Source organism: Bufo bufo, chromosome 3 (assembly GCF_905171765.1).
Source record: "Bufo bufo chromosome 3, aBufBuf1.1, whole genome shotgun sequence".
Lineage (NCBI taxonomy): Eukaryota > Metazoa > Chordata > Amphibia > Anura > Bufonidae > Bufo > Bufo bufo.
The window spans coordinates 674,357,204-674,374,694 of record NC_053391.1 but is presented as its reverse complement, the minus strand read 5'-3'; the positions used below and the strand labels follow the sequence as shown (position 1 = coordinate 674,374,694).

Here is a 17,491-nt window from a genome sequence, read left to right as displayed (position 1 = left end):
TTGTTCAGGGTGTTTGTATTGATGACCTTTCTTCAGGAAATCGGAAAATACAAAGAGATAAACGCTTTCCGTCCAAGGCTTTCCCTCCCCAAGACCAAAAGCTTTATGATCTTAGGTTTCTAAGTGTAGAGCTTTATTTTGCTATATTGTTCGTTAGTGCTCGTTACCTTAGTCAGCCCTATATGTAGGGCAGTCCAGGGAGTGTTCCCTTTTAGAAGGGTTGTCCAGCCATTAATATCATATTTTACTATAAAGCGGCATGAAAATTTTTTTTTTTTTTTGCAGTTTACCTTGTTACAAAAGGTTCCAATTGTGAGATATTCTCATTACATCTTTATAATGGCGCCTCCTTTATAGTAACGTGCATGTCCACCTGCTGAGGTGGTCACACATGCTCCGTTCAATCTTTCATCTACCACCAGCTATATCTTCTGTTAGAAGCTGTGACAGTTATATGGAGAGCGCTAGAGCAGAAAGGACATGCCCCCTGAGCTGTGAAAGGGGGAGAGCGCTAGAGCAGAAAGGACATGCCCCCTGAGCTGTGATAGGGAGAGAGCTTCAGCAGAAAGGACTTGGTCCTTATAAAAAGGACACACCTACTGAACTGTCCACTTGAAATAAATCTGGCAGAGTGATTGGAGCAATGAATGTGAAGATCGCTGGTTCTAGCTTTGTTAGAAAGAGACTGTCATGTACTATGTGATGTCTGACTTGCATTTAACCCCTTTTATGGGCCTTTCCTTGTCTCCATAGGTGCAGACAGATGCTCAGCAGATAGCAGAGGATAAGTTTGTCTTTAACCTGCCTGACTATGACAGCATCAACCATGTGGTGGTGTTCATGCTGGGAACGATCCCCTTCCCGGAGAGAATGGGGGGTTCTGTGTACATCTCCTACCCCGATCACAGCGGCATGCCTGTCTGGCAGCTCCTCGGATTCATCACAAATGAAAAACCCAGCGCCATATTCAAAATCTCCGGACTGAAATCTGGTAATTATTGGTTAATGAGCTTCTGGGAAATTAATTCTATGTCCCGTCTCTTTGTGTCCCCCACAGATCGCTGGTCCCACAGGCACAAAAACAGCTCTTCTCCTGAAGCCCTCTGCTGCCAGGACAATTCTCACACTTTTGACAACTGCAAATAAAATCTGAATTATAAAAACAAACAAAAAAACACCACATTTATACATCCTTATATTTTCTGAAACTAGACATCACATTGTGAAAATGCCATCCATCACTGTATAATGTTGGGCACTTTCATGCAATTTTTTATTTTTATTTTTAAAAATTTATGTTTGTGGCTAAAGCTATGTTCACAGTAGCGTTATGAAATCCTTTGGGCTCTTCCAGCAGAGAACAGCCTTCCCGCGTTCACCGTATCCGGCGTTGCCGGATGCTCATTGACTACAATGAGATCTGACAGCGATCCGTCCGACAGTTGGCATTCATGGCGGAACAGGTATAACGCTAAAGTGAACCGAGCGTCAGTCTGTCCCAAGGAGACACGAAAAACGCCTTATTCCTACATGTTCATAAATGTCACTTAGGTCTATACGCACACATCATGCCATAGTCACCAGAACTAAAGAGACCCCATGATTCAGATACCGGTAAACCTCTAGGACACAAAGTCGTAAAATGTCCTGATTAGTAGCAGCAGTGGTTAGAGGTGAAGCTACAGACTTCATTATTTGTGGGAAATTAAAAAGAGCCCCCTCTAAATGTCACAGCCAGAGAACAAATCCTTCAGACCAGTGAAAAGGGGGTGATAACAGGAAGAAAAGCTCTTGGAGTCAGTGGAGACTGTACAGGGGAAGAGGTGACAACTAGGGATGAGCGGACCCCTGCATGTTCGGGTTCGGCCGAACTTTGGGACCTGAACTTGAGCCGGAACCTTTTTGAAGTGCACTAAAATGGCTGTAAAATAGTCATAGTAAGGGCTGCAAAAGGAAGCAAATTGGGAAATAGAAAAGAGAATGCAAAGAGAGAGTGCTCTGTAGTATACCAATGGCCGGGTGCGGCCGGTATACTTGTCTATTCTGCACAAGGTACGGACAAATCCTGAGGGATCCATGCCTGGTTCATTTTAATGAACATGAGCTTGTCCACATTGGCTGTGGACAGGCGGCTGCGCTTGTCTGTGATTCCCCCCCCCCTGCCGTGCTGAACACAATACACTGCCAGCACCTCCAAGGCCTAAAGGGCAAGCTAAGGCCATGTGCCCAATTTGGAGACCCAGAAGTTGAAGGGGGCAGACCCGTCATTTAGTACGTGTAGGCGTGTGCACACATACTGCTCCACCATGTTGGTGAAACGCTGCCTCCTGCTAAGACGTTCCATATCAGCTGGTGGTGCTGGTTGTTGTGGCGTGCTGACAAAGCTTTTCCACATGTCGGCCATGCTAACCCTGCCTTCTCAGGTGCTGGCGGTGCCCCAGCTACGTTGGCGACCTCTGCTATCGCCTTGTGCCCCCGCTGTCAGGTGGGAATGCCACCAGCAATATATGTCTTTTTGCTGTTAACAGCGGCGCAGGATTCTGGAGGCGAGGGCAGATAGTCGTCACACATACACACAACACTCTATACATCTGAATACACTGGAGCGGTTAGTGTCTCGATCCACACAGTTGGCTGCATATGTATCGCACTGTCCCTAGAAGCTCACCCTCTCAATTGTAATTGGTGCCTACAGCTAATCCCTGCCTGCACAATTAGCAGCAAACACTACCCATCCCGACATCTTTTGCGGCTTCGCCAGGGGAGTTTGGGTAATGGCTATATATTGCACACTGTAAGACCAATTAGTGTGTAATAAAGAATAAGTATAATAAGGGATTGATATATGGAGACGATGACATAAGATAACAACAACACACAACTTAACTCACACAACAGTGTTTATTAACAACACCGTGCTGCAGTATAAAGCACTGACCCCAATATCAGTGAAATAATAAATGTCCCCGGCTAGTTCCTAATAGTTTTAATCTTACACATTTTTATTTTCTATGTTATACGTTTTAATAGAATATAATAAAAGATGTCGTTTTAATCATATACATTAGCTATGACCCCTAAAGGCAGTATTTGGTCATTTGACCGCTAGTTCTTTTGTGAGTGTTCATCCCGAGGGTCCCAGACAGGGCTCAATTGTGTGTTTAGGCTGCCCAGAGTCAATGACGAGCTGTCCTCTGTGGGAGGTGTATCGTCTGTGTCCTCTGTATCCCGCAGTCACATAACCTGATAACTGTGGAAATTATCCCTCTTCCTCCTCCTCTTTCTCCTGTGCCACATCCACTTCCATCATCGCCCGAAGCGTTTTTTTTTAAGGAGACATAGAAGTGGGATAGTAATGCTGATAACGGCGTCATCTGCACTGGCCATGTTGGTGGAGTACTCGAAACCGCGCAACACGGCATACACGGCCCGCATGGAGGCCCAGTCATTGGTGGTGAAGTGGTGCTGTTCCGCAGAGCAAATGACCCGTGCGTGCTGCAGCTGAAACTCCACTATGGCCTGCTGCTGCTCGCACAGTCTCTCCAGCATGTGCAAGGCGGAGTTCCACCTTGTGGGTACGTCACATATGAGGCGGTGAGCGGGAAGGCCGAAGTTACGCTGCTGCGTAGACAGGCGAGCAGCAGCAGGGTGAGAACGCCGAAAGCAAGCACAGACGGACCGACTTTCTGCAGCAGCTCTGACATATCGGGGTAATTTTTCATGAACCTTTGCACCATCAAATTCAGCACATGCGCCAGGCAAGGGATGTGCGTCAAACTGGCTAGGCCCAGAGCTGCTGCGAGATTTCGCCCCTTATCGCACACCACCAGGCCGGGCTTGAGGCTCAGTGGCACCAACCACTCATCGGTCTGTTGTTCCATGCCCGTCCACAGCTCCTGCGCGGTGTGGGGTTTCCCCCCCCAAACAGATGAGTTTCAAAACAGCCTGCTGTCGTTTACCCCTGGCTGTGCTGAAGTTGGTGGTGAAGGTGTTACGCTGACCGGATGAGGAGGAAGCGGAGCAGGAGGCAACGAGAAACGTCCTTCAGTCCTCGTTGGCGGAAGGACATGCACCAAACTGCTATCCGCCTCAGGCCCAGCCGCCACTGCATTTACCCAGTGTGCAGTTAGGGAGATTTAACGTCCTTGCCCGTGCTTACTGGTCCACGTATCGGTGGTTATGTGGACCTTGCCACAGATGGCGTTGCGCAGTGTACACCTGATTTTGTCCGCCACTTGGTTGTGCAGGGCAGGGATGGCTCGCCTGGAAAAGTAGTGGCGGCTGGGAACCACGTACTGTGAGACAGCCACCGCCATAAGGTTTGTAAAAGTCTCCGTCTCCACCAGATGGAATGACAGCATTTGAAAGGCCAGGAATTTAACTGGTAGCACAGGGATCGTGGATGGGTAGGGGGTACATCCTTTCTCTCCAGTGTTCGGGGGATGGACAGCTGAACGCTTCCATGGGACAGTGTGGAGATGCTTGGTGGTGGAGGTGGTGGCATGGCTGGTACATCCTCTGTTTGCGGGGTGCCAGGTGGCACGGTCACTCCAGAGGTGGATGAAGAGGCCGCGACTGCATCAGAAGAGGAAGCAGGAGGAGCCAGAGACCTTTCTTGGTTTTTGAGGTGTCTACTCCACTGCAGCTCGTGCTTTGCACTTAGATGCCTGGTCATGCAGGTGGTGCACAGGTTCAGAACGTTAATGCCTTGCTTCAGGCTCTGATTGCACAGCGTGCAAACCACTTGTGTCTTGTCGTCAGCACATTGTCTGAAGAACTGCCACGCCAGGAAACTCCTTGGAGCTGGCTTTGGTGTGCTCAGTCCCTGGGTGCGGTGGGCAGTAGCAGGCGTACTGGCTAGGGGACGGCCACTCTATTTTTGCACACTGCTCCCTCTTTTGCTGTGCGGCTGGCGCTGTGTGACCACCACCTCTTCCTCCGAACTACACACATCACTTGCATGACCTTGATTCCATGTGGGGTCGAGGACCTCATCATCTTCCACCCACTCTTCACCCCTGCCCCCTTGCCGGTCTGCACACTGCAGAAAGCCCCAGCAGTTGGCAGCTGTGTTTCATCATCATCAGAGACGTGCTGTGGTGGTCTTCCCATGTCCACATCCTGAAACATAAGTGGTTGGGCATCAGTGCACTCAATCTCTTCCACTTCTGGGGCAGGGCTAGGTGGATGGCCCTGGGAAACCCTGCCAGCAGAGTCATCAAAAAGCAGAAGAGACTGCTGCATGACTTGGGGCTCAGACTGCTTGGCTGATTTGCAAGGGGGTGAGGTGAAAGACAGATGCCCATGGGCTGCAGGTGCCACCTCTGCGCTTTCAGCAGGGGACCGGGTGGGAGACAATGTGAAGGAACTGGAGGCACTGTCAGCCACCCAATCTACTACCGCCTCTACTTGTTCTGGCCTCACCATTCGTACACCGGTATTCGGGCCTACAAAATAATGCTGAACGTTCTGTCGCCTACTCGCACCCGAGGAAGGTGTTTCATTTGGGCGTGTAGCTGGCACAGATCGACCACGTCATCTCCCTGCAACAGGAGCTCCACCAGCACCACCACGTCCCTTATTTGATGCTCTCCTCATTCTTTGAGGTCACCCACCGAACTACCAGACATATTAACTACAGTATATTAATTTCCCTGTCACGTATGCAGTGCAGGTGTCTCTCACGCCTAAAAATGGGTATATGTCACCCACCGAACTAACAGACAAATTAACTATTATATTTCTGTGTCAGGGGTGCAAAGATGGTGTATTGCACCCAAAAAAAAGATCACTATAGGTCACCCACAGAATAAATAGCCATATGAAATTCCTAACACTGTCCCTCACTTCAGCTGCCTGCTTTCTGTCCCTGCACTAATCAGAGCTGATGGGCGGTGCTACACGTGATCCAGCTTGTATAGAGGCTGGGTCACATGATGCATCGGCCAATCACAGCCATGCCATTACTAGGCATGGCTGTGATGGCTTCTAAGTTCCCACAGCTTAAAAGATTGTTGTTTTGGATGCCCTGAAGTCTTTCAACAAGCTTTATTAAATGCCCGAACTCGAACCTGAAGTTTTGCTGTTCGGGTTCGCACAACACTAGTGATAACATGAAGGAAAGCTCCTGGAGTCAGTGGAGACTGTACAGGGGAGAGATGATGGTAACATCGTGTGATTGGTAAGAGGGGTGATAACGTGAAGAAAAGTTCCCGTGTCTCTTAGAGGGGTTATCCAATTTCTCAAAACCCCCCTACATGTGCCGGGCCCCTCAGTGGTAATATACTTACCTTGGTCCCCGCACCGCCGCTGCTGCTTCTGCCTGCACACAGTGTCGGGGGGGGGGGGGGGGGGGGATGAGCAGCCAATGGCGGATGTGGACTAGCCTTCCTAGCATTGCAGGTGACGCTAGGGAGGCTCGTCCCTGTCCCCTTCTGTCATTGGCTGCCCCCCCCCCCCCCCCCCCCGACACAGATGGTTTCATCTGTGTACAGGGAGAAGCGGCGGGGACTGGGAGCGGGGTAAGTATATTACCTGTTAGGGGCCCGGCATATGTGAGGGGGTTATGAGAAATTGGATAACCCCTTTAAATGGCCTATCGTTCTTACTAGAGATGAGCAAATTTCATGTTATGAAATTCATTCACGCTTCGTTTGGTGGGAAAAGCGGAATGGCGTTTTGGATTCAGTTACCACGGACCATAACGCAATTCTATGACGGAATGCCTTTAGAGGCATTCCGTTATTCATTCCGTGATAATAGAAGTCTATGGCCTGCATAACGGATCTGTTACGCAGCCCATAGACTTCTATTATAACGGAATGCCTCTAAAGGCATTCCGTCATAGAATTGCGTTATGGTCCGTGGGAATGGAATCCATAACGCAATTCTGCTTTTACCACCAATCAAAGCGTGAACAAATTTTTAAATATGAAATTCGCTCAACTCTAGTTCTTACCCAGATGAATATTCAATATACTAATACCCTAATATACTATGTGTATAGTTTTATTGTGAGTACAGTATCCAAGAAGCAATTATAATGTATCCTAACTTTGGTTCCCGCAGGAGAAGGGACGCAGCACCCATTTGGAGCGATGAGTTTACCGCAGACTCCTTCGGTAGCGCAGATTGGCATCTCCGTGGAGCTGTTGGAGCAGCTGGCACAACAGACTCCAGTAGCCAACGCTGCCGTGTCCACCGTAGACTCCTTCACCCAGGTCAGTGGAGGGCGCTCGTACCCTCTCTGTAGTCTTGTAAAGTGTAAAAAGGACTACCGCGTCGCTGCCTCCATTGTTTGCCTTCCTCTATGAACCAACAAATGACTGTATTCTTCACCTCAGTGGGGCGTTCAGTGTGGTCACAGGGTTCGGCGCTGTCTGGTGTCCTGCGTGCTGTGAGAGTACCATGGTCAGCTAATTAACCCTTATTGCCTGGGTCCCAGCTGCAAACAATGTGGCCAGCCAGGAATTCCCCCTGTTGTTAGAACTTTGTGTCCTTACAACAGAACTTCATAAGGACAACAGACCTTTTAGCATTGAGTTAGTGCGCCCTCCATTGGCCACTCATTTTACTTCCTTAATTGAAATCTGCAGATATGCCTTGAAAACTTTCCTTGTGGGGTTCTCCAGGATTTTGGAAATAATGATTTATCCCTTATCAGAATTTAATCGGGAGGGGTCTTCTCAGGGGCGTAACTAGAAGTGACTGGGCCCCACAGCAAATATTTGTAAGGGCCCCTCCAGCGCGCTTCGCACCTCTCTCCTCCTGTGTAAACCCCACTCCTTTGGCACAGTGTAGAGGTATACTGTATATTGTGTGGCACAGTGTAGCGGTATACTGTATATTGTGTGGCACAGTATAGCGGTATACTGTATATTGTGTGGCACAGTGTAGCGGTATACTGTATATTGTGTGGCACAGTGTAGGCTATATGTGTATAACATAAACATATTTCATATGAAAACTTAGTTACTTGGCCCTTGGGGATCTCGGACACCACTAACACTTTGGCCGGGGGCTCGGCGGAGCTGATGTTGTGCTTTATCCTAATGAGAGATTTCATAATAAGGATTTGGAGAAGGGGCAGAGGGATAGCAGAGCAGGGAGAGGCTGGTGCTGCTACTAGGGGGTCATACCATGGGGGAGTAATAAAGCCCACTATAATGCCCCCCCACAGTAGTAATAATTCTCCTTATAATGTGACAGTGCAAGAATACCCCCTTGTAATGCCCCTAGTTGAGCTAATGTCCCCATAGTGCCCCCATAATGTCCCAGTATAAAATACCCCTATATAGTGCCCCCAGTAAATTCCCCCATAGTGCTCCTCTCCCCCCTTCCTGCTAGTGCCCCCCATAATGTACCAGTATAAAATGCCCCATATATAGTGCCCCAGTAGATGCCCCTCAGTGTCCGGCCTCTGATAGGCTGCCGGTAGAGGTGTCCCCCATAATGCCCCTCAATAATGTGCCAGTAAGTGTCCCCATAGATGCCCCCCCATCATGTGCCAGTATCAAGTGCCTCTCTCCCCCCCCCCCCACATGTCCCAGTATTATAGTGCCATCTCTCCCCCCCATGTGCCAGTATCATAGTGCCAAACCCACCCATGTGCCAGTATCAAGTGCCAAACCCCCCCCCCCCCACATGCCAGTATCAAGTGCCTCTCTCCTCCCCCCCATGTCCCAGTATCATAGTGCCACCCCCCCCCCCAATGTGCCAGTATCAAGTGCCGCTCTCCTTCCCACCCCCATGTGCCAGTATCATAGTGCCAAACCCCCCATGTGCCAGTATCAAGTGCCTCTCTCTTCCCCCCCCATGTCCCAGTATCATAGTGCCATCTCCCCCCCCCCAAAAAAAAGTGCCAGTATCAAGTGCCTCTCTCCCCCCCATGTGCCAGTATCATAGTGCCAAACCCCCCATGTGCCAGTATCAAGTGCCTCTCTCTTCCCCCCCCCCCCATGTCCCAGTATCATAGTGCCATCTCCCCCCCCCCCCATGTGCCAGTATCATAGTGCCAAACCCCCCATGTGCCAGTATCAAGTGCCTCTCTCTTCCCCCCATGTCCCAGTATCATAGTGCCATCTCCCCCCCCAAAAAAGTGCCAGTATCAAATGCCTCTCTCCCCCCCATGTGCCAGTATCATAGTGCCAAACCACCCCTTGTGCCAGTATCAAGTGCCTCTCTCCCCCCCCCCCCCCCCATGTCCCAGTATCATAGTGCCACCCCCCCCCCACAAAAAAAAAGTGCCAGTATCAAGTGCCTCTCCCCCCCCCCCCCCCCCATGTGCCAGTATCAGGTGCCAACCCCCCTCCCCCCCCAGGTGCCTCCCCCCCATGTGCCAGTATCAGGTGACAACCCCCCCTCCCCCCCAGGTGTCAGTATCAAGTGCCTCTCTCCTCCCCCCCATGTCCCAGTATCATAGTGCCATCTCCCCCCCCCCCACAAAAAAAGGGCCAGTATCAAGTGCCTCTCTCCCTCCCCCCCTCAATGTGCCAGTATCAGGTGCCAACCCCCCCTCCCCCCCCCCACCCCAGGTGCCAGTATCAGGTGCCAACCCCTCTCCCCCCCCCCCCCCCCCCCCATGTGCCAGTATCAGGTGCCTCTCTCCCCCCATGGCAATAACAGTCGGGTATTAAAAAAAAATAATAAACACTTCTACTTACCTCCATGTCAGCGATGCGATGCAGCCTCTTCCTGTGTCCTGCCCTGTATTGTGTCCCGCCCTGTATGTCCATATATGGAGTCAGTGCTTGTATTTCAGAAAAGTTTCTGCTGGGATTCGAACCCACGACCTTCTGTATCAGAGGCAAAGCACTTAACCACAAGCCCATAAGAGCTGCCTTGCAGCTGACTGAAAAAATATGAGACTTCTACTGTTATAGCTGGCTAAGTGTACATCTATACACATGACAGCTGCTCATATATAGAGATATAGCAGAGCTGAGTGTGCTGGGACAGCTGTCATATAGAGATATAGCAGTGCTGGGTGTGTTGGGGCAGCTGTCAGGTGTATAGATGTACACTTAGTCACTTATAACAGTAGAAGTCTCATATTTCAATCAGATTCAATACAACCTTTATGGCTGTGTGGGTATATGCTTTGCCACTGATACATTGGAGGTTGTGTGTTCGAATACCAGACACATCAGGAGACTTTAGGAGACAGTAAGATTAGATCACATTAGCGAGGGGGCCTGGTCAGCTGCTGCTGCTGTGAAGGGGCCCTGAACAGTAAGACAAGAATCGATATTTAACTAACTTGAAAATAAACTGCTTCCCCGGTAGTTACGCCACTGGGTCCTCTCACCCCCTCTGATTAGCTGTTCGGTAATGGTTTATGTGCCTGAACTATACAGCGCCATCCACTGTGAAGTGGACAGAGCTGGTTACTGCAGTATTCACTTCAGTGGGAGCAGTGCTGCAGTAACCAGCTCCGTGCGCTGTGGTTTCACCCCCCGCCAGGGAAAAGTTATCAATTGTTAAATCCTTTAGTATCTTACATGAAAGCCACCACATGGTGAGCCAGTGACCTTTAAAGGGGTTGTCTGGGTTCAGAGCTAAGCTTGGTTCAGGTTGTCAGGCATCCCCCCTGACAAGAGCATCAGAGCAATTCGTGCTCCGATGCTTTCCCTTGCCCTGCGCTGGATAGCGCAGGGCAAGGGCTCTTTTATTTACAATAATACACTGCCGGGCGGAGGCTTCTGCCCAGCAGTGTGTTCGTTGATGTCACCGGCTCTGATGGGCCGACTTTAGAGATGCCCTAGCCGTTTTATAGGCTAGAACAGCGCTAAAGCCTGCCCATCAGTGCCGGTGACGTCACCAGTCTCCCTGCTGGGTGGAAGCCTCCGCCTGGCAGCCCCATGGAGAGCCCGGTTCGTCACTGGAACTCAAGAAAATGCCTTTGCCCTGCGCGATTCAGCGCAGGGCAAAGGAGAGCATCGGAGCATGAACTGCTCCGATGCTCAAGTCAGGGGGGCTCCCTGGGTGAAAATGGGGATATGTCCGGGTTCAGAGCCCTGAACCCAACAACCCCTTTGAGGTGTTCTGGGAGTTTGATATTTGACGACCTGTCCCCATTATCAGTCGTGGCGGCTCCCGACACCCCCAACATTCTGATATTGGTTGCCTATCTTGAGGATAGACCATCAGTATTCTACTACCCGAAAAAACACTTTAACATAACCGCTAGATTTACAATTTATTTTTGTTTGTTTTTTTTTTGTTGTTTTTTTGTACAGTTCACCCAGAAAATGCTGGACAACTTCTATAACTTTGCGTCCTCGTTTGCCGTGACTCAGGCACAGATGACCCCGAACCCGACTGAAGCCTTCATCCCGGCAAACGTTGTTCTGAAGTGGTAAGAGATTTGGTAGTGCCGTCTATGGCACAGAAGGCCGCCCGCTGTTTTTGGTTTTCTGTTGAGCCTATAGGATAGTAGTGGTGTCCGCTAGCTACTTATCCCCCCTGGTATGGCTATAGGGGCAGAGATCGCAGTCACGACTAAGCCTCCACTAGCGAGCAGGTTATTGCCGGGAGGGTACGCGTTCCTCCTGACAATCGCTTGCTCAATCGGCCTGTGTAATACAGGCTTTGGTGCAAAGGCTTCTGTGCTGCAGAAAACGACACCAGTGTTCTAAACGGCATGTGTTAGGTACAGGGCCCAACAGACTCTTGCATTGGGGCCCAGGAGTTGCACCTTGGCCTGTGGTCCTCGACATAAGCAGTGGAGGAGAGGGACATAGTCTCTGCACATCCTTCACCTCCTTCTTAACACTAAGGCCTCGTGCACACGATCGTTGTTGTGTTCCGTGTCCGTTGTTCCGTTTTCCGTTATTTTCTGCGGACCCATTGACTTTCAATGGGTCAGTTGAAAACTCTGATAATGCACCGTTTGTCATCCGCGTCCGTGATCCGTGTTTCCAGTCCGTCAAAAAAATATGACTTGTCCTATTTTTTTCACGGACAACGGTTCGCGGACCCGTTCAAGTCAATAGGTCCGTGAAAAAACACGGAGGCACACAAGATTGTCACCCGTGTCAGTTTTTTTTCCTATCATCTAGGCAAACTTGACTTAGATTTTTTTTTTCACTTTTCATGTCTGGTGATCCTCCAAAAATCAAGGAAGACACACGGAAACAAAAACGGAAACGGATCACGGAACAACGGAACAGCTTTTTGCGGACCGCAAAAAAATACTGTCGTGTGCATGAGGCCTAAATATAGAAAATACACCCAAAAACAGCAAGTTCTCCTCAAATTTTTTTTCTCTTCTTTGATCCTATAAAATGCATGAAATGTATGAAGTATCGTTTTCTGTGTGCCCCATATAGCAGACATTTCCTGTTGCTCCGACTTGCAAACCTCAGGGCAGACCCATCTCTGGCTGTAAGGCAGCCCTCCCGCACCCCTATTTCTCTATAGGACGCCATATATTCCTCTCTTACTAATTAGAGTTCCAGCCCCGTCAGTACAGAGAGCACAGGGGCGTTGTGCTAGCGGTGCTCCTCGCACTATGGCCAGCCCACTGGTGCTCAAAATTCCTAATTTACATAAATTGAAAAATTCATATCTCTTGGCTATTATTAACTCTTTATAGAAAAGAAAGATATTGTTTAACTCAGCATGATGAACCCTACCATTCAATTAGCCTGGTTTAATAGGGTTGATCATGCTGACAGAGGCTCTTTCCTTCTATACCTTTTTGATTTTACCTTCTTTGTAAAATAAAACGCCCAATCTTTTACACACAAATATCCACAAGAACAAGCACATGACAAAGATGCAAAAATGGCACTTCTACTGGTCTGTGTCGGTCTTCACTGTTATTCCGGCATTATATTTAATCTGTATCTGAGGATTTATCCGCTCTCTTTTCTCAGGTACGAGAACTTCCAGAGGCGCCTTGCACAGAACCCGTTCTTCTGGAAGACGTAAACAGGAGGCGTCCACAACCGGCATTCTGAGTGACATTGTGTGCCTCTCCTTAACACTTTATTTGCTGGACGAACCCTTCTTCGTTTCCCCCAGCAGAGTGTTTTGAAAACCCTTGGGCACGGCCCGGTACCTGCTTTTTTCGGCAGATATCGGATAACGACGATGAGGATATATACATATATATGTCCGGGGTTTGGGCTCTGGCAGCTGCTTTATGGGGCTATGAAAGGGTTAATACCACAGTGGGCAGCCCCCAGCTCCTCGTACGTGCGTCTTATTCAATAATTCTGTTACTAAACCTGTTTTAAGGTTCTTTGTGATAGGGTTGTGCTTCGTTTCTCCATTTATCATGAAAATCCTTCTTCTTATTATTTTTTTTAAATCTATACATTATTATTTTTTATTTTTATTTTTGCTAAGACTCATGGACATTTGTGGCCAATCCAGCAAGCACCGTCTAAAGGAGGCCTTATTGCTCTCCATTGGCCTACATCAAAGCAGGCCTGGTTACCCACAGCAGCCAATCACAATGCAGCTTTAATTTTCCCCCAGGGGTTTGAGAAATGAAAGCCGAGCTCTGATTGGTTGCTATTGGCAACCAGGCCTGTTGTTTCAGGCTGTTTTGATGAGGCCCAGTAAAGATTTACTAAGCAAAATGTGGCAGAACAACGTCACAGACATGAAGGAGAGGGCCTGCTCCAAATTTATTGTACATTTTACACACTTTTTGGGCCTACCCAGTAGGCTAGAGAAAAGGGTGTTGCTAATTAGTTGTCAAGGGCCAAATCTGTTAAAGCTTGCTGCCATCGGCCTACATGTACATAGCGTAGGAAAGAGAAACGGGTCTGAGGTGTCTAGTGGGTTGCGCCAAATGTCTAAGCCCTCAGCCATTTTGAGAAATTAAGACCCATTTTTTACCACTTCGTAAATAATTGCCCCATTTCATGACACTGGTCTACATAATTTTTTTTCCCCTTTCTATCCTTTTTTTTTGTAAAATTACGATTGCTGCTTTGTTGTGACGTCTCAATAAGGAATAATATTTAAAGGGTTATTCCCATCTAGGATATTGGGGGTATATTGCTAGGATATGCCCCCAATGTCTGATAGGTGTGGGTCCCGCACCTATCCTTAGATCTGAGCCCGCAAAGTGACGGCGCATGCGCATCTGCCCTCCATTCATTTCTGTGGGGGTGCTGAAAATAGCTGAGCACATCGCATTTTTGGGAAGCATACCTCGCAAGAGCGGCCACGGCTCCATTTACTTCTATGGGGCTGATGCAAGCAGCGGAGCCAAAGCTCCCATAGAGATGAATGGAGGGCGGCTGTGTGGTGCGCTTCCCATTTGAGGGCTCCTTTCTAAAGGATAGGGTCACAGAGACCTGTACCTATCAGACATTGAGGGCATATCCTAGCGATACGCCCCCCAGTGTCCACGATGGGAATACCCCTTTAACAGAATTTTTTTGCTTGCAGTGATAGGGACGTGGCTGCGTTTTTCCCCAAACCCTCCCATTCGCGTTGTGCTATGCTACTGGTATCTGTAAGACGTTTAGTTAATGCCAAAAATTATGGCAGCTGGATGTAGTCGTATCTTATGCTCTGCTCTCGGCAAATGAGGCCAAACCCACGGCACCATGGCGGGGACTTGGACTGCTCTGATCACGAGGCGTCTGCCACGTAAATGGCATGCTCACATAGAGGACACGCCCTATAGGTTGTGAAACTATACAGTTTGAGCTTTGCTCTCATTTTATGCTTTAAATAAACTTTTGTGCCATAAAGTGAATTTACTGATGTGGTTATTGTGTAATAAGATCCAAAAGGTTTATCGTAGACACACGCACATACAGGCATGTAGTTGGATGCATAGTCAGGGCATGGACCCCCACGAAATGTCAGAAGTTAGGTGGTCTGTGTCACATCCACATGATGTCAGGACACATGGTTCCTCAGCAGAATGTTGCTTGGAGCATCACCATTGTCTTCTTCTTCCAATCCCGCATCCTGGTGCCAGCTCTTCCCCAGATAAATGATGGTCCCGGCCATCCACGTGATGTAACATGACTCATCAGACTGGGCCACCATCTTCCATTGCTCCATTGACCAGTTCTGAGGCTCATGTGCCCATTGTAGGTATTTCTGATGGAAAAGATGGGGATCATCATAGGCACTCTGGACTGGTCCACGGCCACGCCGCCCCATACGTAGCATGCTGCAATGCCCTGTGTGTTCTGTCAACTTTCTATCATAGCCAGCAGGAACTTTTTTTTTTTTTTTTTTCTGTGGGACTGGAGCAGGTGTGCATCAATGAGCTCTCATGCCCCTGTCGTCAATTCCCAGTTATCCTTCCTTGGCGTGCTTTTGGTAGGTACTAACCACTGCATACTGGGAACACCCCACAAGACCTGCCATTTTGGAGATTCTCTGGGGGCAGCCACTAGTAGACTTTATACTGTATGGGGTGGTGGGCCACAAGGAGACATACTGTATGGGGCAGCCATAAGGAGACCTTATACTGTATGGGGTGGTGGGCCACAAGGAGACATACTGTATGGGGCAGCCATAAGGAGATGTTATACTGTATGGGGGCAGCCACAAGGAGACCTTATACTGTATGGGGGCAGCCACAAGGAGACCTTATACTGTATGGGGGCAGCCACAAGGAGACCTTATACTGTATGGGGGCAGCCACAAGGAGTCATCATACTGTATGGGGGCAGCCACAAGGAGTCATCATACTGTATGGGGGCAGCCACAAGGAGTCATTATACTGTATGGGGGCAGCCACAAGGAGATGTTACACTGTATGGGGGCACCCACTAGGAGACATACTGTATGTGGGCAGCCACATGGAGACCTTATACTGTATGAGGCGGTGGGCCACAAGGAGACATACTGTATGGGGGCAGCCACAAAGAGACATTATATTGTATGGGGCAGCCACAAGGAGACATTATACTGACATTTGGACAACAATTTTTGAAGCCTCCCCCCCCCCCCCCCCCCTTCAACATAACAATGTCTTGTGGTTACCATACAGTAATGTCTTCTTATTGCTCATGTTTGGGCAGGGGTGGATTGGGAACTTAAAGTGGCCTTGGAAAAAATACTAAAAGTGGCACAGTAATACAGTAATACAGTCACTCGAAGGCAAACCCTGTGGGGGTCAGAGTAACCTGAGACTCTTTCCGCCATACTCACTCGGCGGCCTTGCCCCTTAATCTGTTTCCGACATCAGTGGGCAGAGAGTTTATTAAGGGAGCGAGGAGGAGCGGCCGCTGCGGGCAGTAATCGTACTGGTGGTATGTAATCATGCAGGGGAGAGCGGACGCAGATTTTAAAGCAGTCAGCGCACATGACCGCTTCTATGACTACACAAAATACCGCAGTTATTAGGAAATGGCGATATCGCCATATCACTGTTTCTTAATGCCGCAGTATATCGCTAAGACCGGTATACCGCTCAAACCCTATGCTGACTTTTCCAGCTTCCGTATGCAATACATTCCAATGTGGTCGTCTCAGACCGTTCCTTTAATTTAAGAGCCGTCATGGCTACCAGAGATTCAGAGTAAGGGTCCATTCACACGTCCGCAAGTGTTAAAACACGGACACCGGCCATGTGCGTTCCGCATTTTGTGGACCGCACATGGCCGGCACTTTAAATAGAAATGCCGTTTCTTGTCCGTGTCTGCGGACAAGAATAGGACTATCTTTTTGCGGAACGGAAGTGCGGATGCGAAAGCACACTGTGTGCTATCCGCATCTTTTGCGGCCACATTGAAAATGAATGGGTCTGGATCCGTTCCGCAACGGATCTGGACCCATTTTGCGGACGTGTGAATGGACCCTAAGGACTTGAAGGGGTTGAATGAGAGAATCAAAAAGCTCCCCAAAGCCAGGAATTGTGATAATACAACTCCAGCAGTTTTATCTTCCTCCGCTTTCAGTGCAGTCGCTCCAGTCCTCCCCACTGGTCGTTTTCTATATGACTTGCATTGTCGTCGTGCCCATATACCCCACTTGACCGCGGCAGCTGATCCCTGGTCTTGTGCTGTATACTGCTGTAGTGACGTGGAGCCAAGTATACAAAGTTTGGTTGAGAGGCCCCGAGGGGTGGTGCAGGAAGTTGAGGAAGATTTAAGGGGGGTTTTCCGGGAAATGATAATGATGACCTATCCTCAGGATAGAGGAAAGAAAGAAGATGGCTCCGGCAGCATTCCGCAGTATCAAATATGCTTTAATCGTAACCTCCAGACACAAACAGTTGCTGTTTGTGTCTGGAGGTTACGATTAAAGCATATTTGATACTGCGGAATGCTGCCGGAGCCATCTTCTTTCTTTCATGTATACTATAGGGCCTGATGGATCAAGGGCCTATGGTGAGGCTGTTGCATTGAAACAGACGCATTATCGTGAGACCGCACAGTGCTGCTTCTACACTACTATTTGCATCTATCCTCAGGATAGGTCATCATTATCACATTAGTGGGGGTCCAACCCCTATAAATGGCCTGTGTACCCGTTTTTAACAGCCGTTAGACGGGTGCACTCC

The 17,491-nt window shown here is 49.0% G+C and overlaps 1 protein-coding gene across 1 annotated transcript in view; it reads left to right on the top strand.

Moving 5' to 3' along the window:
* Window positions 1–14,722, top strand: part of HIKESHI (heat shock protein nuclear import factor hikeshi) — a 30,144-nt gene extending 15,422 nt beyond the window's left edge. The window contains exons 2-5 of the mRNA XM_040426372.1: window positions 754–991; window positions 7,069–7,220; window positions 11,238–11,356; window positions 12,879–14,722. Coding sequence (XP_040282306.1) covers window positions 754–991; window positions 7,069–7,220; window positions 11,238–11,356; window positions 12,879–12,933 — 564 coding nt within the window. The 3' untranslated portion in view covers window positions 12,934–14,722. The remainder of the gene's footprint in view (window positions 1–753; window positions 992–7,068; window positions 7,221–11,237; window positions 11,357–12,878) is intronic.
* The last annotated feature ends 2,769 nt before the right edge of the window (window positions 14,723–17,491 follow it).